At 44.1% G+C, this 27,939-nt stretch overlaps 1 protein-coding gene across 2 annotated transcripts in view; it reads right to left on the bottom strand.

Moving 5' to 3' along the window:
* SRD5A2 (steroid 5 alpha-reductase 2) overlaps window positions 1-26,948 on the bottom strand; it is a 31,681-nt gene extending 4,733 nt beyond the window's left edge. For both annotated transcript variants that reach the window (XM_063330989.1, XM_063330988.1), the window contains exons 1-2: window positions 26,466-26,948; window positions 334-497 (exon numbers count right to left, since the gene is read on the bottom strand). In XM_063330989.1, coding sequence (XP_063187059.1) covers window positions 334-497; window positions 26,466-26,749 — 448 coding nt within the window. In that variant the 5' untranslated portion in view covers window positions 26,750-26,948. The remainder of the gene's footprint in view (window positions 1-333; window positions 498-26,465) is intronic.
* Window positions 26,949-27,939: the final 991 nt, after the last annotated feature.

Below are 27,939 nucleotides of genomic sequence, written 5' to 3'. Positions count from 1 at the left end.
TGAGCAAGGGCACATCCCCGTTCAGCTGAGGCCCGAGATCGCACCTCCGCAGCCCATAGCGGTGGGGGGCTCTGGAGTGGTGCCAGTAAAACAAGGCTGGTGATTTGAGACCAGCACGTTACATCGTACGCCCTGGAAGGTGCCTGCCTAGCAAAAAAGAAAAAAAAAAGTCACTGCACATTTATTTGTTTTATCCGGGCCAGCAGGCAGGTTTAATGCTGATTTCCATCACAACGGATTTGACTCACATGTTCAGTGAAGATTAGGACATAATTCAAAATGCTTCCAAATTGCTTGGAGATTAGATCTTGGGAATCCTGCAGCTCTAATTACCTGATGTAAATCTGATGTCGGTGCACCAATCGTTTGGATATTCAGCGCAGTAAATCAGGTAGTACCCCTGGAGGAAGCCATTATAGATACAGAATAACGTGCCAAAGAAAAGCAATTGCAGTGGGAAAGGTCTGCCTCTAGTGAAGAAGGGGTAAATAAATGTCCTAAGGTAGATAAGAAAACAAAGTCAGCACATTACTCGTGATAACGTTGTATTTGCAGTTTCTCTGCTGTAGGAAAAAAATCAACTTAAACAAAACACAAAATATCAAAAAGGTCAATAAATACAAAAAAAAAAAAAAGGAAAGCAACTGTAGCTAAATAAGATCAGCAACTAATGGGAACAAGAAATACTGCAGATACCCACATTTTTCTGATCCTTCAGGACTGAACACAGGGTGGGAAGCTAGAAATCTCATCCGGAGTCACCGCCACCTCGGGAATGTCTCTCTGCCTTCCTTCTCCCTTGTTGGTAAAATGGGGAACTCATGCCCACAAACAGCACTTTTGGTTTAAGATCTTGGCTGCCCTTCGCCGTAATGCTGCAGAGGGCTGAGCAAAGGATGCTGCGGAGGCACAGGGCCACACTGATGTTCAGACCAAAGTATTGCGGGGCAGTACCAATCGCAATATTGATTCCCCAAACGAGCATTGCTACGCCACATGCACTGCGGAGGAGCTTTGTTATGGAGAAGACGTTTCTGTTCCTGCTACGAAGACTGATCCCTGAGGGCTTTAGCCCATGGTGGCAGATGGAGTTGAAGGCAGTGTCCGAGACCCCTCTGGCTCCCTCCTCCCCTGCAGTGTATAGCCTGAGGTGTAATCCCCTTTCCCAGCCTCTCCCGCTCCACTCAGATGACCTCTGCTCATCTCCGACACGCAGGAGCTCTGTCCCGCTCTGCTCGGACACCTCGACACAGAGGCACAGCAAGGTTGTTGGCTTTGCCTCCAGTCCCTGCCTCTCCTCCATGCTTTCCAACTTTTACTTAAATAACAAGAGCTCAAAGCCTAAGTTTAATACGCTAATCGCCAAGATTTCCATGCAGCTTCAGCAGCTGGGGCTTCCTTAGACAAAAGCGGTGCCAACATTAGCAGTGATGTTTGTAGGAGGAAATAAATAGTGCTTGTATAGTTCTAATTTTCACATATCTTTGGTTCAGGTGGGTGTATCGCTCTTGTCACTTTGGACAATCCGTATCATCCTTGGGAGAGTGAAATGAAGAAGTTACATTCATATTTACGAGGCATTTTCTTACCTGGCCAATTCAGTTCTCTATGCGGTAAAATTTACACTCTTAATTTCTTCCTTTTGCCCTCCTGGGCTTTGGATGGTGCTTATCATACCAATATACAAGCACTGTTGATAATAAATCCACATCCTGGGTTGCCAATATCAATTTAAGCAAGCTGAGGCATAAAATGTCATAACATTATAAATCTAGACTAAATCATACTGAGCATGTCTAAAAGTGAGTAAGCAGAGTACAAGCAACAACATGTTAATGTATTCACTGCTTTCCAAAGCAAGGTAAGCCAGATTTCCAGCAGTTAAGACAACTGTGATGCAGAAATGCTAAATATTTCTAAATATAGCGAAACCTAAGAGGTATGAAGAATATTTTTCAGACGGTGATATCACATTTGTCATATTTATGACAGCATGGAAAGGAATGCATTTTGGAGTGATGTTACCAATAATCATTGGTTTTGTCCTTCAGGAATGGAATGCTGGGTTTATGAGTAGGCAAGGCCAGCTTTAGCAATCTGACCTGCCTGTTGAAGTAATATCGACAAATCGGAGCTGAACAGCTATGAGAAGAAGTCAGAACCTTGCAAGTGGAAACTCAGAGAAAGCAAATTGTGTAGAAGAGAGAATGATACCAAAGCACACAAAATGAGTTTAGGAGGGGAATTCATACAGCAGGTCAGAGTGGGACTTGCACTGCTTTGTCCTTTGTCAAAACCAGTTGTGTTTGAGAGTCTCTCAATTTTTACAGCTGATACAAACAGAAGTTTCCAGCATGAGCTAGCATTTCTCAGCTCCCAGCAAAGTTGATTGTTGCCATGGCGCATCCCGATGCTGCTGTTGCAGTATAAAGGCGATAGGCCCTTGAAGGTGACTTGTCCTCCAGTAACAGGAGGGGAAAAATCAGCAGTAGACCTATCTACCCTGGATGCAGCAGATGCAGGACAGAAAGAAGCGGCATGTAAAGTATAATTACAATTGCAGGGGAGCCAGGAGGTGTCAGCTTTTCTTTTGTTGAGGGAGTGAAATCCTGGCATTGCTGAAATCCTGCCTCATAGCAGTTTTGAAAATCCAAGTCAGGATTTCATCCAAGAATCTTTGTTGTGGAGAAACTCCTCCGAGGAAATCTGCTTGGGTCTGTAAATCCAGAGGTCAGATTCAGTTCTCTGTATCTGAACAATGCCTAAGTCTTGTTTTAATACAGGACTTGTCAGCTTGTACTACGTAGCTACTTGAGGGCGTATAAGCTATTCCCCATGGGTTTTGAAAAAGCAACTGAGATAAACTGGGGACACTCAGTAGGTTTAAATATTCCGTGGAAGAGTCCGCATCTCTGCAGGAATTATTTTGCAGTGTGAAAAACAAAGGGGGACTAAAGGCCACCATTTTAGAATAACAGCACAAAACCTGGCCTTTTGGATTTAGACCAATGACAAATTTGACCTTTTTCTTTCAGTGGAGTATTGATGACTAATCCTTTATCCCTTTATTATCTTTACTGGTCAAAGGCACTGCATCTGACTAAACCATTGCCAACAGCTTCTTTTTAAATGAGTGAATAATAAATTATTCATCATCTTCTCCATCATTCATTTTCCAGAAGAACAGGTTTTGAAGGGAAAATCATTTGACATTGCATCAAATTTCATCTTAAAGGTATTAGTCCAGCACCTGAGACCCTCACCCAAACCAGAGGAAACTCTAGCTTTGCTCTTCTTCCCACAGAAGGTGGAAAACTTTTCACAAATGTTACCATAATCCACTAAGAGTGGGCTCTCAGTCCTCCTCCAACAGTTTGTTAATTGGAGATGTTGATGCTGCTGCTGTGTCTTTTCCTCTCAAAGGCTCAGATACAGTAGTTCAGATAGCAGCAGTTCATGTTTTCCAGCCTGGAAACTTGAGGTGTTTCCAGTGCTCTTGAGGTGTTTTACACCTGGGGCAACTGGGTTAAGGGCTCAGGGCTGGCAGCTGAGAATGGGGGGCAGGCAGGGCTGATGTGGTGCCTTTCCCTTTGAAAGGCAGGTGGTGGCCATAACCCAGCTTGTCCTACCCACGCCAGGGCACTGTCTGAATGCCCTGACCTGTCCCCTGTGACCCTGACTAGCCTCCAGAAGAGAATTATGGACTTCTCCTGACCACAGCTGCTCTGAGTTCCTGCAGGGATTTTTCAGCTGCCCTGCATCCCTGGCAAGGACGAACCAACATGCTGATGCCTGAGAACCACTTCCACATGGTCTGGGCTCCACACGCCCCGGTTCCTTGCTTGTGCCACCTGTACATACAAAAGGTGAGGAGGGCAGGTGGTCCAAGCGAGGCCAGGCAGCCAGGGCCCCGTGAAGGTGACGTATCCTGAGCTGACTCCACAGCCAGCTGGGGCTGTGCATTGGAAAACACCTCACCGAGCGGTGGGTACGGCCACAATCATTGCAGGAGTCACACAGGCGGGCAAGCCGTGCCCCTCCTGAAGGGGAAAGACACCCTGCTACACTGAGAGCACATCGCAGCCCCTTCTCTCGCTCCCTGAAATCCCCTGGCTGAGGTGCTGTCTGCACTTCTCATCACTTTATTTGTACCTTCTCAAACAAAGGCCTCTCTAAGTCATAGGAGACCCTCCCCATCTCCTTCCCACCCTGTCCCTGGCCTCACCAGCCGTCCAGGGCACCCGGGGAGAGAAGGCTGATGGAAGCCATCCTGATGGGCACAGGCCTGATTTCCTCTCCCTGTCCTGCTTCTGCCTGATTGCTCCTTGGATGCATTCAGGAAGGGACGGATACTGCAGTGGACACTCAGCTCTAGTTTCACCTTTGGTGCTCGGTTTTCAGTTTTGACCCTTTGACTCTCACATGGTTCCTTTTCTTGTCACTGTTTGGGACTATTATTATGTCCTCCGTCATCATTTGGTCTCTCTCTCTAGACGCTTTGCTACAGGTCCTTTCTTAGGGGCATGCTTTTTGTTTTCCAGTTTGTACAAATACTGTACACAAAACTGTATGATTTGTGTTACACTACCTACAAACCAGTCAGACCTGAAAGGACTTCCCTGGTATGAAACAGTGGAGTTCACTTCGATCTGCCTTGTGAACAGGTTGAAAAGATTGGTGCCCAAACCTGGGGAGATTACACCGACCTCAAAACAGTTTCATTTGCACCAACAATTAACTCCATAGGAGCCTTTGCCACAGGTCATCACCGGAATCACGTTGCTGGGGAGCTGCTGGCACCCTTGGCGCACCTGACCATTTGGATGAAGGCTCAAGATATTAACAAATAAGATTGACTTCCACCTGGGGTATCTGTGATGTCCTGTGCAAAGCCTCTGATTATTCTGGAGACTTATGGATGTCATATGACATGTCTCAAAGACATCTGCTGCTGAAGAGTCTGTGATAAAATCTGCACATACTTTCTCTTTTTGAGCACAATCCTGCAGGTTATTTGTGGATTGCACGCTGAGGTAATTTTTAGCTTTTACTGTTTTTGAGTTGTGTTGCACTGATTCCCATTGGATACTTATAGAAGTCTGTCAAGTCTATTCTCCAAGTATAGTCAATATCAGGGCACAAGCTGGCATCTAATTTTCCTGTGCCCAATTCAGATTTTTTCAGTTATCCCAGATTGGGTTTAAACAAATATAGCAGTTAAAATGCCACTTCCAAGCAGTAGGCAACCTTGCTATCAGTTCAAAGGGAAAGTAAAACAAAACACCCCAAAATACTTTCAAAAGTGAAACGAAGCATTTTAACCCTCTGTCATACAGATGCCCTGGTGTCACAAACTGGGGTGGAGCCTCCTCACCCCTCGTTTTCCTCTCCGCAAACATCTTACCCTGAGATGGCTTTGCCCTTCCCCTCTTATTCTTATGGGCTCTGCAGTAGCCCAAAAAAGTCAACAAGCCAGGTATATTTAATCAAGGAGACCAAGTAGGTTATTAGCAGCCACTTTTACTGCACAGGGTGGACCGTGTCCCTTTTGCTAAGAAGGTATGCACAGTGACACATGCTCTGGCACAGCCTCAGGAACAAGATCCAAGCTACGATCCAGGCCACACGCACACCAGCAACGCCGGCAGGCAGGAATGCCAGACTTGCCTTTAAGCCTCTGGCAATACCCACTGCAGGTACAGGACAGACGGCAAATCTCTTGACCGCAGCATTGCAGTTGTGTCTCATCTCCTGATGGAAGGAAGGCTGTAAGTTCAGAAGCTACGCTTTTTTCTGGAGCTGATGTCTAGCTGTAGCTGCCTGCAGAGCCCGCCTGGGCAGAGGGTACGCAGTGGCTGTGCGTGCCACTGAGTGACTGCCAGCTGCAGGGCACATCTTCCTCACTGGGGTGGGAGGCCATTCCATGACAAATTCCTGCATCACTGGGACTGTGTGAAACCATCAGATAACTGTAATCACTTGCTGGCCCATGGCCCAGTTTGTAAACTCATCTTAAATCACTGTCCGGTGACTGGGATAGGAGCAAGAGGACTCCCCTTTTATTTTAATCATGCAGATTTACAGATCTAGTTATGACTAACACAAAGTTGGAATTATTTCTCCTTTCCAAGCCACATGCAAAACATCCTATTTCCACGTTCCTCCAAAGATCTTTGGACAATCTTTTGACAACTGTAATTTAAGGAACAGGAAAGATATACATATTACTGAAAAGCTTACAATTCAGCTGTATAAAACAATAGTAAACCTGTCATGTCAGGTTCATTTCCAAGTATTCCGCCTAAAAAAAAATTAGCTCGATTTACAATCCTTGGGCTGTTTGTCACCCACTTATGAAATTCATCCAACCTGAAGTCTGTTTGTAGGGACATCCTTTCTTTGTTGTCTTTTAGTAGCAGGTTCAGGGTTGGATGAAGACATCTGGCAGGAGCAGACTCATCTTTCCTAGGCAAGAGCCGCAGGCTCACATCTAATCAAGGGATGTGAGAAGGACTGAGGAAACCCTGAGACAGATGGCACCATGGTTGGATTTGAGGAGTTCTTGAGAAGAAGGGCAATGGAGAGCAGAAAGTCTGAGCAGCACTGGTTTAAGGCAACGACAGCAGAAATGCAGAAGGTTTCGGTGGCAAACTAAGAAGAGGCGTGGAAGAGACTGCCATAATGAACTGCTGCTGAATTTGGACTGGAGATTAATAAGAACAGACATATTAGAGATAAAAAGTAACGTACAATATTAGAAAATAATTTATTTGGGACAGCTAAATAGCTGTGACCAAGAGTTTTCATGATACTGAAAGGAAGTAAGTTTGAATACAAGGAAATGAAATCTCCGTAAAATGTAATATAGAAACAACATCGACGCAAAGAGCTTGGTAGGACTGGGGGAAGAAGGGGTATAACCACAGGTTACAGACACAGACAGGTCCTTTAATAAAGAGATGAAAAACTCTAAAGGTTTGCAATGCATATTTGTTTTTATATTTCAGGGGATAAATTATATTACATTTAAGAGAGACATGAGGTAGCAGCTGCCCTGGGCAACAGACGGCCATTTACTGCACTTTCTTCTGAATGATACGATATTGGCTTCTGCCAAGACAGAATACTGACTGTGAAGGACCTCTGCTCTAACCCAGTGTGATAGCTTCAGGGTTTCACAATGTCTCATGACTCATCTAACAACATTACACACAAACTGAACAAGTTAAAAATGATAGAGTATTCTCCCTAGAATAGACAAGCAATTGCTTAACACCACCATTTATGAGCGAAGCTCCAGAGTGATACTCGCTATCCCAAGAAGGCTGACACCATGGATGGCAGCACTTGCAGAAGCCAACTCCATCAAAGACTGGCAGTCAAAGGGAATCAGCAACTGCACTTCACTTGTGGCCACACAGTTAACAAATACAGACTTCAGGTGGAATCCTTGGTGCCAGGTAAGAAAAGCTCGGTTGCTTACAACTGCATTTGAATAAAGTGGGATTATAGGAAAAAATATACAAATATTTGCAAAAGCATGCGTATCTGATGCGAATGGCTAAAAATAAAATGCTGCTTCTATATTACTGTCAGTCATCACTGAAAAAAAAAGCCATGATGCATGTGAGCTCAGATGAATTTAAGGAATCTGAGCTACGTAACGTTCAGTCCCAATACTATAAACACCTAAAGTCAGTCATTCTGAGCACCTAGCACTAGCCAGTACTCCCTCATTGATTGTTTAAAATTTTAGGCATGCTATACAATTAGCAAAGTAAGAAGGACAAATACAGTTTAGGGATGAAACTGAGTTCTCTTCACATTGCATACAGGAATTATTAGATGTGCTATACTCAATAAAATACAAGTGGTCGAAAAAAGAAAGGAAAAGGGAAGGGACAGGACCTAAGAATGGGTATTTGTTTGTAATTAGTAAAGAACTGTGTAGGCTCAACTCCAAGACATAAGTTTTTCCTCTTCTAAATTCAATACAACAGTGGGCAGGTTTCAAAAGTGGTTTTCAAGTTTATTTATAAATTAGTTCCTTACTCCTCTTGTTCTTCTTCCATTATTTCTGAAACTGTCACTGGAAAAATCTGGTATCTCCCTGTGATTACCAGCATCCAGTTAGAACAAACAAAGGAGAATTCTTCCTTACCACTAGTAAAAAAGGCACTGAATCGTGAAAAGCATTGACCTTTTCTACTGGCATTAGCAGGTATAGAAACAAAACTCTATACTTCAATTATTATGCATTTTCTAAAGGGAAACCAAGAACAGAATTGTTGGGTTTGGTGCATTAACAAGTTGCATCAGCAAGTCACAATCCATCAGCGAATTACACTCAGTATGCGTTTATATTGGTATACTTGTTTCTCAAATGTTTCCATTTTGGTGTACAAACACCAAATAGGTTTTAAATACCCTTAAATATGAAATATTATTTTATTTAATTTTGCTATTAGCTATCCACTTATTTCTTCCTTTTTGTTTGTAATGTGGAATGGAGATCTGAACGAGACCTGAACTAAACATTAGGAAAAATTGATTGAATGCCCATAACCAAAGGCAACTGAAGCAAGAGCCCAGAACCACCTGTTAATACCTTTCTCGCCAACTGGGTAAATTCATTGGAAAGATGGGGATTTTTTTTTTAAATATGTTGCTCTTTCATAGCCAAAAAGGTAAAGTGAAGCTAGTAGGGCAAAGGAAATATATCCTCTATACAGATCCCTGTTGAAATCAGTACCATCCTATACAGACCCACAGTTTGTCCTCAGACACTAGACAGTCAGGATCCTGGAGTCCAGGACGTAGAGCATGATGGACCTTTTGTCTAAAAAGCTAGGCACTAATACTTGTAACAGCCTTCTTGACTGGGAGTGCTGTATATCTACAACAGCAGGAGGCAGGACTCATTTCTATATTTAACTTAGGTAATGCTATTTTCTTAAAATAGGTTTGTTGAGTGAAGGAATTGACATAAATTGGATTTATTATAGGAGAGAGAATCTCTCTTGGTGAAAAAGAGGCTCTGACAAGAAGCTGGGGTGCAGAGATGAGATCTGGAATCAGCTGAGCAAAAAAATTAGCACAAGCAAAATCTTTTACTGAGGCTGAAGACTGAACTCAATGCCAGGCCAGCTACCTCAGTTGAAAGCCTAACTAAAATCGGTACAGATTTATATTTGTATGAGTATCAGAGGACAGGACAAGGGTTAACACAGCTAGATGGATTGTGGTGATGACATGATGCTTCATGCTGACCTCTGCTACTTGATAGTATCTAAAAGGCAGCAGTACTTAAAGATTATGAGAATGGTTGTTGTTTTATCTAAGCAATGGTATGTCAAAGGCTTAGCCAGCCAAAGCATATATTTCAGCAAGGTATCTCACTCTTTCCTTCTCCAGAAATAACCACTTGATATTTATGAAGACAGATCACTTTGTTCCTATTGCTAAACTGTAGGTGTCTGCCAGAAGCATGAAATGTGTGCCAGAGTAACTTAACCAGACACTACGCTATGCACTTCAAACAGCTCACTGCTCCACTGGAGTGGAGAGTTCAAAGAGTTCACAGAGGCTAAGAGTGTGAGCAGAACAAAAGGATGCATCTGCATGAAAAATGGTACAAAACCCAAGGATGCACAAATCTGTGCTCTTACAACTCCACTTAGAGAAAGTCTAATTACTTTCCATGAATGGTCCATATGGGCCTGAGAAATGACCAAAGGAAGACAGATATTTGGTAGACTATCCATCTCCAAAGCTAAATCTTGACCAGACTGTATCCGACCAACATACAGTAGTCTCTAGAGTTGTAACTAGTGTTGCAAGACACATTACTAATAGCCTTTAAAATACTCTTAACTGGCTTTTTCCACTCTAGTAGTTCCTTCTTTTCCTCTTTTATGCCTAAACTCCTGCTCTGTCTCCATGTTGCTCTTCCAGTCTTCCTGACTTTGTCCTTTCTTTGTCCTTCTTCAGATTCTCACCTCCTTTACGGCTCTTCATGTGTTTGGGTTTTTTTCCAATTAGGAGTTGTCCCTCTCGCTTCCCTATCACTCTGCCTCTCTTTCATTGTAGTTCTTTCATCTTTGTCCTCCCTTTGCAGTTATGGCTGTGCATCTTCAGCAACAGGATTGCTCCTTCTGGGCTTTCTGAAAGGTCTTTGTTCCCTCTCCAGCATCCTTTCTGGATCCTGTAGCTGGAAAGGACTCAGCAATGACACAGGATTAGTATGGTTTATACTGACCTGTACGTGAAATGCATCATACTTCCTATAGTATTTAATTCCACATTCCATTGGCTTTGCACTGCTTCCATAGTGTCATGTTTCAATAAACTACAAACTCTTTGCATAATTGGGACATATAACAGCATCGATCTACACAGCTGCTGCAATAGAAGCTGGCTGTTTATTCCAGAGCAATGTTGGGCACCTGTGGACATCTGGGGAGGTGCTTATCTCCTGGGTTTCCTCTCTCCCAAGCGCCCATGCAATTGGTTTGTGTGGGGGAGGTACAGGCCAGGTACCTGGTGGTGGAGGGTTTCCAGTGCCAGTCTCTATCTGGGGAGCATGTCCACCCTCGGGGACCTGTAAGCATGTGTTCAGAGTCAGAGGCCGCATGCCCACTGCTCCCATGCACAGGGAGCTGGCTCCCAGCTGCTTCGCTGGTCATCCCAAGCAGCCATGTCTGGCAGAAGGAGTCACAAGGCAGAAACGATGCTTTGGGGTTACAGGAGGCTGAGATACACACCCAAGGACACAAGTGCATGAGATGACAGCCAGCTGCAGGAGTCTCACCCTCAGCACACGAGACTTGACACATCTGGGTTGTTAATTCTGCTACATGAAATAGTTTGAGATTGTAAGCAATGTATTGCTGTAAAAAAAAAAAAATCTGTGAGAAAACTGAGGTTGTAAACTAAAACAGTTTCTCTCTAGCTCTGTTTTATAGATGCTCCTGTCAAAAACAGGTCTAAGTCCTGCCTCTGCTGGGAGTGCTTCTTTCACCATGCAGCAGGGTAATGGCAGAAGGATTTTTGACCGTTTCACCACAGTCCATAGAGTTTAGAAGTGCAGCACGGGGTCATAGAATTGTCTAGGTTGGAAGGGACCTTTCAGATCATCAAGTCCAACCATCAAGTTGTCTTCTTCCTTATTTGTTACTATGCAAAGAAATAAGAAACTGAAAGATTCAGCAATAAACCTCTGCAGCAGTTTAGACCTGTTGTGTGTTGGGAAAGTCTTCTTCATAACTGAAATGGCAGGAAACACTGCATATATTTTTTTTCCAAAATGGTAAAAAACGTTAAAGCTAAAAATTATACTTTCTAAATCCTTAGGTGCGCATTTTGAAGAACATTGGTTGAAATGTCTTACACTTGGAAAGGTAGTAATCCAAATTTCTTCTGAATTTGTACAAGTTCATGGCATCTGTGGCAGAACATACACACAGAAAGGACGCAGAGAGGAACAGAATTTGAAGTGGCCAGGTCAGGTCCTGAGTTTGTGCTCACATTAAAATGATCAGAGGACTTAATGTCCTCTTTGTTTTCCAAGAAAAACCTCTCCCATGGGCTGACTCTGAGTCACACTCATCTTTGCTCTGTCCCAAAATGTGTCAAAAGATTTCCCAACACTGAAAATTGCTAAGGGAAACACTCAACACATAGGAAGTGTCAGCATTAAAGTGTCTCTTAATACCTGGATACTGCCCTCTCACATTATCTCTTTTTCTCTTCCATTTCTTCTCACTCCTGCCCCGCCTTCTGCCCTAGCTGTTTTTAACAATTCTGCTTGTCCCTTTCTGTGTTACTCTCTTTCACCTGACCTTTTATCTCTTCCCTCCTTCAAGCCCTGACTGCAAATTTCACAGTGTCTTTTATTTCTCTGCGTTCAAGACAACTTGTATTTTCCAAATCCATTCTGCCAGTACTCCAGCTAGGAGATCACTTCTTCCCTGTTGAGTACCCCACCAGCCAGAAATGCATGAAAAGTCCTGCTCTGCCCCTACAGTGCTGACCTAGACAATACTTGTCTGGATTGCAGCTCACACACTGTGGTCCTGCGTAAAGCCTCAGATGAACCAAAGGAACTGCTCTGCCCAGGCAGACTCTAAAGATGCTAGCTGACAAGCTTGATGTTTGAACAGATACAAAAGCATTTCTCAGAAACAACTCAGCCAAGTTTAAATTGGTTTTCCTAGGAACAGCCAGAGACGCATCTCTACATTTTAGTAACCTTAACCCAGGCCAAGTTTGAAAACATGAATGCCTTAATCATTCTTTTTTTAAAAAAAAAAAAAAGGTTCTAAAGAGACGTAAACAAACACAAAGCACTCAATAGCACAATGTAAATACAACTTTTTTTCTCTCTCCATTGTTCTCCGGAGCCACAACAGTTTTATAGACGCACATGCATTGTCCTGTCCCAGATGTGTGACAGGGGTCACCGGAAGGTTTGTTTAGGACAATGCTGTCCAGAGGTATTTCCATGTGCAACTCTAGCAGGAGACCATGCTAATGTGACTAGACTGCTTTAAGTAGCCCAGCTAGCTTATTCAGAGCTCTCTTTAGCCTTCCTGCCCCACACCAAATGATGACGTGAAGACCTAGCTCAAGGGGATTTGGCCTTCTAGGAAAGCTGCCCAGCCCATCTTTACCAGTCAAAGCGCTGCATGTAGTCACTCTGGCCCAGGATCTGCTCCAGCATAGTCCTGCCTGGGAATGGATCTGTTCCTTAACATCTCTGATAGGCAAACCCTCATTCTCTAGTGGACAACACATCTCTTTGCAGACAACTTTGATAATAGTGACATTTTCCAAAGATGTTTCTGGAAGGCAGTCTCCCCGCATGAAAAGTGATGGATTAAGTTGGTGAACTGTAGCACAGTAAAAAGCAAAATAGTATCTTATATATGGCAAAAGTTGACTGTGGGTGTTGCTACTCTAATACATATTTATAAAGAGTAATTAGGAAGGAGGAGGTCAAATCCAACCTCCTTCAAATGTGACATTTTGATGTGCCTTTCTAGGAACGGTGAAACTTTCTGCCCATCCTTAGGTATTGATACGGTAGCAATTGACGTTTCAAAAGTTCAGAGCTAGATAGAATTTAGCTGGGTCTTAACATGAATTTGGATCTATAGAAAAATATATATGTTTTTGTTCCTATCAGTTGACTTTTCCCATCTTCCCACACCAAACATTTTATCCAGTTTAAGTACCAATATTTTTTTAATGAAATAATTTCATTGCTATTCTTGTATCTATGAGGTGTCCCAAAAACAATTACGATGTCAGCTGAGTGGTCAGCAACAATTAACACAGCTCTTATGTTCAAATGCATGTAGATTTACATGAATTTAATTATTTGAACAAATTCAGTAGGGATCACCCTACTTAGCAATTCACCTGCCTCATTTAAATCAACATTTAGAGGGAGAGAAGGACACTTCAAGGTGTGTAATTTAAGAATAGTCTCTTGATTTATAGTTTGAAAGTATTTCTTTATCATAATTCTTCTTGACCAAAATTACTTTAATTTGGAAGGAGATACCAAGAATAGAACTTACAGAAAGGAAAATAGCTTCAGTGTCTGTGGTGGACATTTATTTATAATCATGCTACTATGGTTATTTCATAAACTTTTATTCTTAAATGAGCTCCCCAAAACTGTGAAATGATCTAATTGTATAAGCTTTTGAGTACACAAAGGGGCTTGTGAAAATTTGTGCTTTTATCAAACTATATTTATTGGCTCAGTACAAAAGTGCTACCTTCCCTATAATGGCTGCCTCTCTTACAATAAGAAATCAAAAAAAATAGACTTGTGGACCTTGAAAGAGCAAGGTCCATAACAGATTTCCCACTGCATATATGGAATGAGCCTCAACACTTTTCCCTTGCTTTTTATTTCCCATTTAAAAGAACCGCCACAATAAGGGAATACTACAGACATCCCATGATTAAAGCAAGTCATTTCCTTGTTTGGTAAAAGCATTATTATTTTTAAGTAAAAACATTTACTGAAATTCCTGTATATATTTTAATCTTTTTTCTCTCTGTCTTCATACAGCCTTTTATAACTCTGCTTTTCTGATATCAACAGCAGGAATCTGGTAATGCAAATCCAGATCTTTATATCCTCATCAGTCTTATCAAAGCTCAGTGGAGTTCAGTGCTCAGAATGGATCTTCCAATAAGTCTTTAAACTCTCAGGATAACAAGTGTTGAAACTTCCTCACTGGGCCCCAAACTCACATAGGGGACATCAGAGGGACCTACTTTTGCCTTGGTGACAGCCTTGTGGCTGGGACTTCAGGTCTCTGTCCTGGGACTGCAATTTGAATGGCTCTCTGCAGAGCAGCTGGGACTGAGCGCCCACCAAGACTGTGTATTTACCAGTGACAGGTAAATAGGAGTGACAGAGAAGTTTCAGAGCAAACATGAATACTCCTTTAGCTATGGCCCTGCTCCAGGTAGCAGAGACGGAACGAGCAGGAAAAACTCCTGTGACATGCTCTCTGTGTACTGTGCTTCCCTTTCCTTCTGGAGGACAGAACAGTCATTCCGTGTATGGAGCTCAGACCAGTGGACTGACTGCAAGACAAGAAATGTCGCCTGGAATAATAAAATATAATACTGTGCAGCACACAAGCATACAAAACATTCTTGAAAAAACAGATTAGGGAATTACGGCCTTAGGTGGCACAGTAGGAGCAGTGGATACAATGGGGAATGGAGAGCAGAAACTTGGCACACAGTAACGCCTATCTGGGAAGAAAATCTGGAGTGCAAATACAAAACCATAAAGAACTGTAAAGCTGCCTCATAATGACAAAATAGGGCAAATGAATTGGAATCAGATGGAAACATACTGTTAACAGGCATGCTGTCTTGAAAAGAAGTGAAGAAAGACAGAAGTCTTAAGTTATCTCTGCAGAAATTCCTCCAGTCCAAGGGATAAAAGGAAAAATTTTGTGGGTACACTTTGGGCTGGGCAAAAACTATAGGTTTCTGTAATGTTAGCCCACTTTCCAATGGGAAAGGAATGTTTGCAATTAGGATTATTGAGAATAGGATTATTTGTGCTAATAGTTAGGAAGGCAATCAGCTAGTATTCTATTCTGAGAGTGTAATTAGGAAGGTATTTAATAATGCTAGATGAGACTGCAAAGAAGCAAACTCCATATCTGCACTGGGTACACAAACATTTTACGCTTCTGTAGCAAAGCATACAGAGATATTTTTGTTGCCTATTCATACATTAATTTGAGGAACCTCAGTAAAAATAGCAATGAATCTAGTATTTTCACTGAAGAGAAGAAATTAGATATTAGCATTACTGAAACTCAGTGGGATGAATCACAAAAAGTTAAATTCATTGACTGGGGAGCAAGGAACACATGAAAGAGGCAGAGCGAACAGCCAGCCTCTGTTAGGGATATCAGTAGCAGATCTAGAGTTACTGGTAAGCCCAAACAGCGGGAGAGAGGATGCAAATGTATTACCATGTAGCTGATGAAGACCAAAAACATCGAGGTGAAGCAAAACAGAGAATAGGATTTGCTACTTGTCCAATACTGCATATTGTACATTTGGAGATTAATGATAGAGGTTTCACAAGGCCAATAATAAAAATTTCTTCAGTTATTGACACTTAATGATGGTGACTTTCTAAAACAAAAGGATAAAATAACTATTTCTATGGGGAAAAAGAATCAACATCTGGATTGAATCTGGTGGTTATTATATGGTCTGTTTATATTCACTATTAGCAAGGAGATTACCACTTAAAAATTTATAGATATACTTAATCTAATCTCTCTGTTTATCCACTTCGTTTTTCAAAAAACGTAACAAAAACTCCTTATGAACTAATACAAAATACCTCTAAAAATTATGAGCAAATTAATTTATAAATGACTTACTCATTTGGGGTCTGCATCCATGCGCACTTCTCTGGAGGCCTGAGCTGCTTTTCTTACTGATCACAAGAAGGCACACCTACATGAAAAAAAATGACCAGCAGGCCCAGGTAAATGCTGCACCCGCCTGACCAACTAGGCAGTACAGGTGGGCTAAAAAAGGGACTACATGAGCACAGTCTGCAGAGCCCGGGGAGAGGGAGAGTCTCTTTCTTTCTGACCCCAACTTAGTTTTGGAGAGAGGGGAACCGGCCAAAAGAAGCGTAAAAATCTCATGCAGGGATATTGCTTTCAAATGCTCCCGGTTTCCCACTCTTTTGCCATGAAAGCCTGCTTTCCCTGATTTTCCTTTTCCTTTTCCTTTTACAGGCGCACCAAATGGGTCACCTGCAACTAAAGGGGTTTGGGAATCCAGCTGTGCCCAAAAGATCAGCCTACTAAATGTCAGTCAGATTCACCTGAGTGCACTTCAGAAATGACAACAGCAATTACTTTTTTTTATACTCTGAGTAAAAGATTATGGGTTTGATTGGAAACAAAGTTGCAAGAGAAGAAAATAAATAACTAAATGTAACTCTAGGTAGTATTTGAAACTGAAATTGCTCTTTAAATTGCTGATGCCTCAGCTACTATGGGCAGCACCCTGTCTTTTACACCAGTATCAGGATTAGCTTTGTAGGTCAGTGAGACAAGTCCTGCCTCCCCGCCACTGTGCACAGTGGCATCTCCTCTGCTCCCTCACCACTCTGTCTTTCTCAGTTCTAAAGGAAATATAACATTAAGGTTTATATGGAGTTTGATTGTGATGGCTTCCTCTCATCATCTTATATTTTGTTTTCCTTATTGTTTTTGGTTTTGAAGCTGGACTGCGAAATGGAAATGCAGCACACTCTCATGTGGGCATGAATGACACCACAAGCCAGAATCTGGGCAGAATCAAGGAAGACTACAAAGCCCTGGGCATGCAAGCAAAAAGTTTTGGTGCCCAAGCTACCTTTTCTTCCATTTTACCAGTTAGAGGAAAGGGAGCAGCCAGAAATGGACAGATAATGCATATCAACTCCTGGCTATGTGGCTGGTGCTGTCATGAGGGTTTTGGCTTCTATGACAATGGGACATTCTTTGATGAACATGGCCTGTTAGAAAGGGATGGAATTCACCTGTCTGGAAGAGGCAAGGCAATCTTTGGCAGCAGGCTGGTGGTAAGGTGGGCTTTCAGTTGAAGAACTCAGGGGGCAGGGTCCACAGTGGCAACACTCAAACCACTGTAACAAACTGGGGAATACACCAGGCCAACACGCCAGGCCAACCAGAGCAGAAACAAATATGCCTTAGCTGCCTCCTAAGATGAGAACCAGAAGACCAACTACCTCAAGTGTAGGTATACCAATGCATGCAGGCTGGCGAACAGACAGGAGGAACTGGAACTCCACACCCAATCAGAAAATTAAGATATCATAGGAATAACTGAAACATAGTGGAACAACGCACATGACTGGAGGACTGCGGTGAATGGCTATAGGCTGTTTCATAAAGACAGGCAGGGAAGCAGAAGAGGAGGAGTCATGCTCTATGTTAAGGAGAACCTTGAATGTATAGAAGTCAGCTACGGCAATTGTGGAAGTCCTATCAAATGCCTCTGGGTCAAGATCAGAGGGGTCGTCTCCAAGGGGGATCTTACAGTAGGCATCTGCTACCGACGTCCAAACCAAGACAAAAAGGTCAACAAATCATTATGTGGGTCACTTAAGCAAGCTTTGGGTCAACAGAACCTGGTTCTTATGGGTAATTTGAACTACCCAGACATCTGTTGGAAGAACAATACAGCAACTTACATGTCATAGAATCATAGAATCTTCATGGTTAGAGAGGACCTTTGAGATCATTGAGTCCAACCATACACACACACAAAAAAACAAACCCCTACAATCTCTGCCCTTCAGAGCATGCCAGGACCAGAGGAAATGGTCTGAAGTTGCGGCAGGGGAGGTTTAGATTAGACATTAGGAAGAATTACTTTACTGAATGAGTGGTCAGGCACTGGAACAGCCTGCCCAGGGAGGTGGTTGAGTCACCATTCCTAGAGGTATTTAAGAAATGTCTAGATTTGGCACTTCAGGGCATGCTCTGAAGGGCAGAGATTGTAGGTTGCTGGTTTTTTGTTCGGTTTTTTTTTGTGTGTGTGTGTATGGTTGGACTCGATGATCTCAAAGATCCATTCCAACCATGAAGATTCTATGATTCTATGATTTCCTCTAGTCCTGTCATTATTCACCTGGGAGAAGAGGCCAACACCCACCTCTCTCCAACCTCCTTTCAGGTAGTTGTAGAGGGCAATGAGGTCTCCCCTCAGCCTCCTCTTCTCCAAGCTAAACATGCCCAGCTCCCTCAGCCTCTCCTCATATGACCTGGTCTCCAGACCCCTCACTGGTCTGGTAGCTCTCCTCTGGACATGCTCCAGCACTTCAATGTCCCTCCTGTACAGAGGGGCCCAGAACTGAACACAGTACTCGAGGTGAGGCCTCACCAGTGCCAAGTACAGAGGCACGATCACTTCCCTACTCCTGCTGGCCCCGCTATTCCTGATACAAGTCTTCCAACAAGTTCCTGGAATGCATAGAGGACTACTTCCTCATACAAATGTTAGATGTGCCAACCAGATATGAGGCACTGCTGGACTTGCAACTCATGAACCAAGACCTGCTTTGTAATATCTCGGTTAGTGATAGCCTTGGTTAATGATATCTTGGTTAGTAATATCTCGGTTAATGATAGCTTTGCAGTGATCACAATATTGGGGAGTTTGGGATCCTGCTGAGCATGCTGAAGGTTAGCCCAAAGACAAAGGTTTTAGGTTTGAGAAGAACACACTTCAGCTCGCTCAGAGCTCAGCTGGGAGGGATTCCGTGGGAAGCTTCCATGGAGGACAAAGAAGGAAGCAAGTGCTGGGATTTTTTTGAGAATGCTCTCCTGGAAGCACAAAAACAGTTCATCCCCTTTAAAGGGAAGGGAAGTAGGTGGAGCAAGGGACCCCCTTAGCTTAAATACGAGCTTCTGAGTCTGCTTAAAACCAAAAAATAAGCGTATCATGAGATGGAAAAGTGTACGAATAACCATTGAGAACTTCAAGGGCGTTGCCTGGGCATGCAGAGATGCAATTAGAAAAGCAAAAGCCCAGCTGGAATTGAAATTGGCCAGAGATGTCAAAAAACTACAAGAAAGGGTTCTTCAGGTACATAAGCAACTAGCACAAACAGGAAAGGAAATAGAAGGAAAACATTGGCCTGCTGTTAAACAGAAGAGGTGAATTAGCCACCAACAGTGCTGAAGAGGCAGAGGTTCTCAACACTTTCTTCACCTCTGTCTTTACGAGCACTGTTGGGCCCCAGACTTTGGGAACAAAAATCCAGATTGATGCAACCATAGACCCACCACCAGTGAAGGAAAAGTTGGTATGTGAACTATTACAGAAGCTTGACCCCTACAAATTGATAGGCCCTGACAATATCCACCCAAGAGTGTTAAGAGAGCTAGCTGATGTCGCTGTGAGGCTGCTCTCCATAACCTTTGAGAAGTTGTGGAGATCAGGGGACATCCCAGAAGACTGGAAGAAGACTAATGTCACCCTCATCTATAAGAAGGGCTTAAAGGAGGATCCAGGAAATTATAGGCTCATCAGTCTTACTTCAGTCCTGTGAAAGTTATGTAACGAATCCTTCTGAGGGCTATCACAAGACAAATGAAGCACGTGATTGGGAAAAGCCACCACAGATTCATCAAGGGCAAATCATGCTTAACAAACCTGATCACCTTCTATGACAAAGTAACCTGCTCAGCTGATGAGGAGCTAGCGGTGGACACTGGTTACCTGGATTGATTACCTGGAACCTGGATATGGTTCACCACAGGTTCCTCCTAGAGAAACTGATGTGTTACAGTCTAGACAAGTGGTCTGTGTGATGGGCAGGGAAGTGGCTGACAGGCTACACCCAGAGGGTGGTGATAAATAGCTCTTTTTCAAACTGGCAACCTCTCACAAGTGGGGTCCTCCATGGATCAATACTGGGCCCAACACTGTTTAATATCTTCATAAGTGATCTAGATGATGGGATCAAGTATACCCTGATGAGGTTTGACAATGACACCAAACCGACTGGGGTAGTGGACACTTTGAAAGGGAGAGCACCTTGCAGGAAGACTTGGATAGGATGGAAGAGTAGGCTAACAAGAATCTTACAAAGTTCAACAGGGACAAGTATAAGGTGTTGCAACTGGGAAAACATAATTCAGGAGCACAGTGCAGGCTGAGATCTACCTGGCTGGGGAGCAGCTCTGTGGAAAGGGATCCAGGGGTCCTTGTGGACAACAAGATCAATATGAGTGAGTGGTGTGCAGCAGTGGCAAATAAAGCTGACAGGATGCTGGGTTGCATCAACGAGGGCATCACCAACAGAGATAAAGAAGTCATCATTCCACCGTACTCAGTGCTTTTCAGGCTGCACTTGGAATAATGTGTTCAGTTTTGGTTCCCGCTATGCAAAAAAGATGTGGACAGGCTGGAGAGGGCCCAGACAAGGGCCACAAAGATGATTAAAGGACTGGGAAGCCTGTCATATGAGGAAAGGCTGAGAGAATTCAGTTTCTTCAGCCTTGAGAAAAGTAGGCTTAGGGGAGACTTTATCCCCAACATTCCAGTATATAAAGGGTGGCTACAAAAAAGATGGGAAGAGTCACCTGGAAAAGACAGGGGTAATGGGTACAAGTTACTCCTAGGGAGACTCTGACTGGACACAAGAGGAAAATTTTTCACAAAGAGAACTATCAATCAGCCATTGGAATAATCTCCCCAGGGAAGTGGTGGATTCCCCAACACTGGACACTTTTAAGATTCATCTGGACAAGGTGCTGGGCCATCTTGTCTAGACTGTGCTTTTGCCAAGAAAGGTTTGACCAGATGATCCCTGAGGTCCCTTCTAACTTGGTAATTTATGATTCTATGATTCAAACGGGCTTCACCTCACCACCTGAGGGCTTCATCTGGCATTCTCACTGTACTCCTTAACCAACACAGCCCCTCTAGCAGGAAAGGCACTATTATAAACTAAATTTCAAAGCAAAATACTTTGTAAGTCACTTATCACAAGAAGTATTCCTGTACATACATCTTATGCCACTCACCGTTTTCAGCTCATGGACAGCTTTTCACTGGGATTACATACACAGATGGCAGACTTGGCTTTCAGTGCTTTTCTCATTTTCTTCCTCCTTTTCTCTGCCTTCCCACCCTATCATCACAGGCCCTACCTTATGAAAGTGAAGAAGTAACAAGCTTACCTAAAGCAGATGTGATAAATTCAGATTTTTATAGGACGTTTGCCTTAGCAGCACAGAGCATTTGGATTTAATTAAATTCACACCATGCTGCAGTAATACAGTGCACATCAAGAGATAAAGAGATGGCAGACAAAGGTGCAGGGGTAGTATTGGGGATTCCGCCCTTCCCTTTCCTCCCCTCAGCACCAGCAGTCTGCCATTCATGAAAGCCTCAGGGAATGCACCATCTTGTGCTTGCCACAAAGAGAGAGGCTGCTGCCTAGCGGTGGCAGAGAAAGACAGAGAATGTACTGCTGTCTCAATTCACCACAGGCAGCTGGGCTGCTGCTCATGGACCAAGGTGGGAAGCAGGGAAGGTCTCCTGGCTCCATCCACCTCCCTCTTGCATCCTCTTGGGCAGCAAATCTTGGTATTAGACTGTGCTAGGGGAGGGCTGGCTCTTCGGCCAGCAGTTGGTACTCAGATGACCACCTCCCTTCTCTTTCAGCAGTGGGCTAGATGGGAGCACACCACCTGCCAGACCCAGCTCACAGGGCTCCACTGGGCAAGCAGAGAGGTCCTACAAAGTCCTGTCAATGAGGAACCATCAGCACTAACCCAGGGAGCTTCCAGAAGAGCATTAGAGTGGTCCTTAAAACACTCCAGCGTATTCTTCAAGAACCTGACAATAAATACAAAATTACCACTGATAAAGCTGGCACATGGCACAAATTCTAGACAAGTGGTAAACATCAATGTGGGTAGAACGGCATTACTGAGCACTAAGCCCATACACAAAAGTTACTTTAAAAAACAAAGAAATGCAGCCACACAAACAGAAATAATTCCTAAGGAGTGGGAGATTGTAAACGTGGTTACAATAGTGGTTACACCATCTGCAAGGTGCTGAAGTAGCCTGGAAACACAGGACTTCCTAGTGTGACTCCAAAACAAAAAGCACTCTTCCAATCCATAAGCACAGGAGTAGCATATGGGAATAGAAAGGTGATGTTGTCTCTAGGTATGCTACTATAATTCTGGTATCATATTCTACATCCAACACTGATGTCTTCATTTTAAAATGAATGTAGGAAAAGAAAGGAAAAAGGCCGCAGAAATTATCTGAGGGCTGAGGGAAAAAAAATGTCTCGCATTGAGGGCCCTCAGCTGTGGATCAGTTACACAATAAATCTAGTTTAGGATACCTCAGATCAAATAAAAAATGTTGCAGCTACTTGACACCATGTGCAAAAGCAGGACAAATGAATTTTGCTGGTTTAAATCTGTTCCTAAATTTATGAAAAGGTAATTTGATCGTGACCAACTTCATGATGGATGAAGTATCATGTGTCTCCACCACTCTAACTCTATGTCAGACCAGGTAATGTCTGTTCCCCCATAGCTGGCATAAATCCACCATAAAAACATAAATCCAGCATAAGCACCATATCATGTGCAGTAGCTAATTAATCAGAAATATGATCATGTGCTCCTATCTTATATGGCTCACACTGGTGCGGATGGAAGACCTAACAGCTCTGTACAAGCAAATTGAAAGATGATCTGATTACTGGACAAGTGATATCATGGTAAGAAAATACTAAAGGATACTAAGGAGTACTTTAAATTAGCAGAGTGAGAAATAACAAGCACCACTGGGAATAAAACAGGGCTAGTCAAATTCAAGCAAGACATTTTAAACACATTGTTTAAGTGATAGTGAAAGCGTTCAGAAGACTACACTACCAAAGAAAACAACAGATTCTCCATAGAAAATGACAGATCCACCATCTTCTGGGGTCTTCAGATCAAGACTTGAAGTTACTCCGAAATACATGCTTCAGTTAAACACAAGCTACTGGGGCAGCACAGCTGGTCATAACACACAGGAAGTCAGAATAACTAGCATAGCAGTGCATTGAAAAAAATCTACGTTTCTCCATTATGGACTATATTGTCCCTCTGAGCATACCTCTAATCAAAACTTCCCTTCCACATGCATGTTTGGTGTAATAGATGAGACAAAATTAGGAATTATAAAAGCTTCCCTGTGGAGAGAAAGAAGTCACTAAATTATGTAACAATATACAAAGAAACTTTTCTCTGTTTCATCCAAACATAAAGGAACGCTTAAAAACAGATGTCAGATGATCAATAGCAAAAGTAGGAGTAGATTAACAAAATCTATTTATAATTAAAAGTGGAACAGCTTTATTCGCTTCAAAATTTTAAAGTCAGGAAAACTGCAGTAGGCTACATCCATTAAGTAACTGATTTTTTTTATTGGTCAATTGTATGTTTTACTCATTACACCTGCAGTCAATTTGAATCACAAAAGTACCTAAAACTCTTATTGGATTATTAAGATAATAAATTGAAAAAAATATAAAGTCTGGCTGTTATATCAAAGTACTGAACTTCTTTTCAAATGAAATGCCCTAACCCAGTGTGACCAGTACCCCCTGCTCCTAACCCCTGGTAATATGGATAGCATAACCAATGCCATTTTATAAGGCAAACAGCCACAATATGTAAGCGCACTGATCACTTATTCCCCCCTGCCCCGATTCTTTCTACTGTTTTTCCATATTGCGACAAGATAGTTTGCCGACCAGCGTTGTCAGCAGGATGGTGGCACCATTATGGAACAGGGAAGCATAACAGCACATGAGCTTACAAAATCCATCAGCAGCAAGTAGACTTAGACAGGAATTGCTGCTGGATGGCACACCCCGTGATCCCCTGATGGTCAGGGATGCCTCCACCGTCGTCATCTTCTTCCTCCAAGGACTGATCAACTCATGTTCTTTTAGGTAAAGTCTGAGTCTAGATTACAATTATTGTATCATACACTGATTATTAAGAATTTCATCAGATCTGCAGATGGTCCAGGTGACTAAAAAGTACAGGTAAATAAAAATTCTAGATAATATGAAAGCTACACAAATTCTTAGAAACTCTGTCTAACTGTAAGCTACAGTAATTGCTAAAAATTCCGTGTAACAATAAGCTATGCTAACTGCTAGAAACTGTAGATAACAATACGCTATGCTGATTATTAAAATTTTTATGTAATAATAAAACTCTAATTACAACCACAACCCTGTGGCCACTGGTCATTCTACCAAGGATCCCTTGAAGAACCTGCCTGTCCCCATACCTCAGGTGATACCCCAAAAAAACTCCTAATTCATGATTTTTTGTTGCTCGTTTACATAAAAACAGAGCATTACTATTTAATACAACATTTCAAATATTAATTGATTTGGTAGAATCTCAGAATGGCTTGCATGAGAAGAGGCTGCACACTGTAAGAATAACACTGGAATAACATGCAGTATTGGAAACAAAACTGTTTGTCACACAGACTTGGTTAAAATGAGGGCTTTTATTTTTATAAGTGAAAAAGTATACTCCAGCCACAGATGAGAAGATGCCCAAATTATTTGAGAAAGGCAATGTATGAAAAAACAATGCTTCTGCCTAAGTCTAGCAGTAATGTTGAAAAAGAAGCCACTGACTCAAAAAATTTATGCATACTGGTAGGGTAACATTTCTTTCAGTTGTCTAGTGGTGCTTGTTGATTTCTGTGGTTCCAAAACAATCAGAAATTCTTGAGAATAGCAGAATGCATTAAATTTAATTTAGTATAACTACATATAATTAATACATTTAGCTTTCTGGGAGCCGAATGTGTTATAGGTAGTGTCTCCTCCAGCTGACTTAGTGCAGCAAAGAAAAGACAATGTTAGCGATAACGAATATATCTCTAACATAGTGTTTTAGCACTTTAAACCATTCTCTATTTTAAATTTATCTACAACAGCCTAGAGTTTCTATCCTTAAACTGTCTGTAATTGCAGCTGGATTTTCAATATATTGATTTTGGTTGAGTTGCAAATAATTATTTCTGATCAATTATTACATGACTGTTTTCTATTTCTAGTAAGCAAAATAAAAAATAGAAATAGGAAATGGGGTAAAAAATGGCAAACCAAGTCAGAAAAAGCTTTGCCTCAGAAGCCACATAGCTTTTTACTACATAAGGGCATAACGTGGTCATATACACTTGCCATTTGTGAAAAGTCAGTTTTTTCCACAAACGGAAAACCAAAAGTCAAATTCCTCATGAAAGAACTCCATAGAAAATGGAAGCGGAGCAGAAGATAAAACACACTTGGCTTGATATGTCAGAAGATACATTCTGCTGATACGCTCCAGAACCAAGTCCCTCCAACTGCAGAACCAGGTGCCAATTGTACAGCTATGTCACTTCAAAGTTATCACCAACAGTGGGTGAAAACTCTACTTTTTCTTTGAGCTCCTGATTAGTAAATACAGAATTAATTAGAGTTACAGCATTCATTGACATCTGATATGACAAAGTTTTTAAAAGGAAAAAAAATAAAAACAAATTGGTATTTTTCTAGTGAAGTGGGAATGGCGAATTGAGCATAAAGAACCAACTTTCCTGTCGCGGTAGAGAAAGCCTGCGGTGACTTTGTGTTTTCCTGTGCTAACTGCACAGCAATGCGGCTCATTCGGTCCTTGCGCCCTCACTGCTGTAGCGGTTTTGCATGCGGGCCATCCTCACGCGTGTTCCCACCGACTGCTGTGGCGGCCGGCGCCGCTCCCGCCGCTGCACGCGCTGCGCTTCTCCTGCTCGCAACGAGCAACTTGCCGTGTTCCTTCACATCTATTTGCGTTAGTTTCATCAAAAACTTTGCTCCGTCTTAGCGAAACCTCGTTCTATCGTTTTTATATTTTTTTTTAAAGCTAAAATCCAAAGCATGTATCATCTCCCCTGCTTCGAGTACCACCTGCTCCTTCCCCCAGCGGCCAGGGGACGGGGGAGAGATGCCGACCCGAGGCCCCCGCTACGCTCCGAGCAAAGCCCAGGGGCGCGAATGAAGCTGCTCCCGCTCCCTCCCGCTGGCGATCGTCAGAAGGACCGCGCCTGACCCGGCAGGGAGAGATGCTGCCACCAAGACCTGCCCCAGCCCCACCGCCCACACGGCCCCGGCTGCGCCCATTCCCGCAGCCTCCCTGGGTTTATCGTTTCTCCCCGTTTCCCGAGGGGAGGCCGCAGCTCTTCGCAGCCGCCGCTCGCCCCCGGAGCGCCCGTGTCGGAGCGGCTCCGGGCGGTGGGGGGCGGGATGGTGGGGGGGATTGGGGGGAGGGGGGGACTGCGGGAGCCCTGCCCGGCGGCGGTACCTGTAGAAGTAGTGCCAGCAGAAGAGGCAGCAGAGGAGGCGGCAGCCGAGGGGCTCGAGGCGGGGCGGGCTGCGCAGCGCCAGCAGCAGCGCGGGCACCAGGAAGGAGGGCAGCTCCTGCAGGAACCAGGCGCAGCGCGCCGGCAGCCGGCCCCGCGGCCGGCACAGCCGCTCCTCGTGCTTCCCGTAGCGGGACGGCACCCGGAGGTACAGCGAGAGCTGCAGCAGCGCCAGGGCGCCCAGCAGCGAGCTGAGGGCCAACACCAGGCTGGGGAAGCACTGCATGCTCGGGGGCGGGTGGGGGCGCCGGGCAGCGCGGGGCACCTAGGCAAACAGCCCTCGGCCAGCGCCAGCCCCGGCCTTATTAGAGCCGCGGCCGTCACCCCGCCCCGCCGCGCTGCCTCCCATCGGCCGGGCTCGGCAGAGGGCGCAGCCCCTCTTGCCGGGGCGGGCGAGGCGCCCCAGCCCGCCCCGAGGGGAGCTGCCCCCCGCCGGGCCCGCTGCGGCCCCTCCCTCAGCCGGCCGGCTGGCGGCCCCTCCGCCGGGCGCGGCCCGGGGGGTGACGGGCGGCGGTTGGCGGGCGGCGGCTGGCGGCCGTTGGCGGGCGGCGCGAGGGCGGGCGCTGAAGGGGCGGGGGTCTCGCGGGGGCGTCTGAGGGGAGACGGGGCGGCCCAGAGGTGTTGGGTGTGTGATTCCCAGCAGGAGGCGATTGCTCCCGGTAAGCTGGGAGCGGCGGCGTTTCCTTCCCCTCTGGCCCCGGGGAGGTGTTGGCCCCGGGGAGGTGTTGCAAAGGCTTTGGCACATGGCGGCCTGGCTGTCCCAGGCTGTGGAGCGCGGTGTGACTTCTGGGTCACCCAGGCACGAGGCCGTTGGCAGGCCCTGAAACGATGTAACCCAGCCTGCGGTGCTTCTGTCACGGCGAATGGCGGTCACTCGCCTGGGGGTCTGCGATGGGCTGGCTGAGCAGCCTTCTGGTAGCCGGGAGTGCCGCTGCTCCATTGGCGTGCAGGTGGAAAGGCAGAGAGGTGCTAAAGGCCAGGTGAAAATTAACAAATGTAGGTGCCCGTGGTAGGATGAGGGGAAACCCAGTCCAAAGCCTACGAGTCTGGCAACTGCAGATGATAATTTGGCATAACCAAGCCATGCTTAAACTTTCAAAGTGTCCCAAGTTTTAGTGAAGATGGTCCTGATATAAGTGCTAGCTTTGGGGTAGGCTCAGAAAGCCTGCTGTCTCAACCACATGAAGCAGTTTTGACAACAGTTCGCCTAAAACTACAGTCCAGGAATTAGGCTTTTCTTTTCTTGTTTCCTCAGGGATCTTCATTTGGTAAGGATTGTCAGGGCATTGAATTTCTGTAGGAGGGCTAACAGAACATTAAACTCTATTGTTACTGGCCCTTAGAGCGTATCACCTCAAGGCCATGAATTACGATTGCATCCATCTCATTTTGCATCTTCACTTGAAAAAGCAGCTG

The sequence above is a fragment of the Chroicocephalus ridibundus genome, chromosome 3, assembly GCF_963924245.1.
Source record: "Chroicocephalus ridibundus chromosome 3, bChrRid1.1, whole genome shotgun sequence".
Classification (NCBI taxonomy): domain Eukaryota; kingdom Metazoa; phylum Chordata; class Aves; order Charadriiformes; family Laridae; genus Chroicocephalus; species Chroicocephalus ridibundus.
Note: the sequence above shows the minus strand (reverse complement) of the source record. Positions and strands in the feature narration are given on the sequence as shown.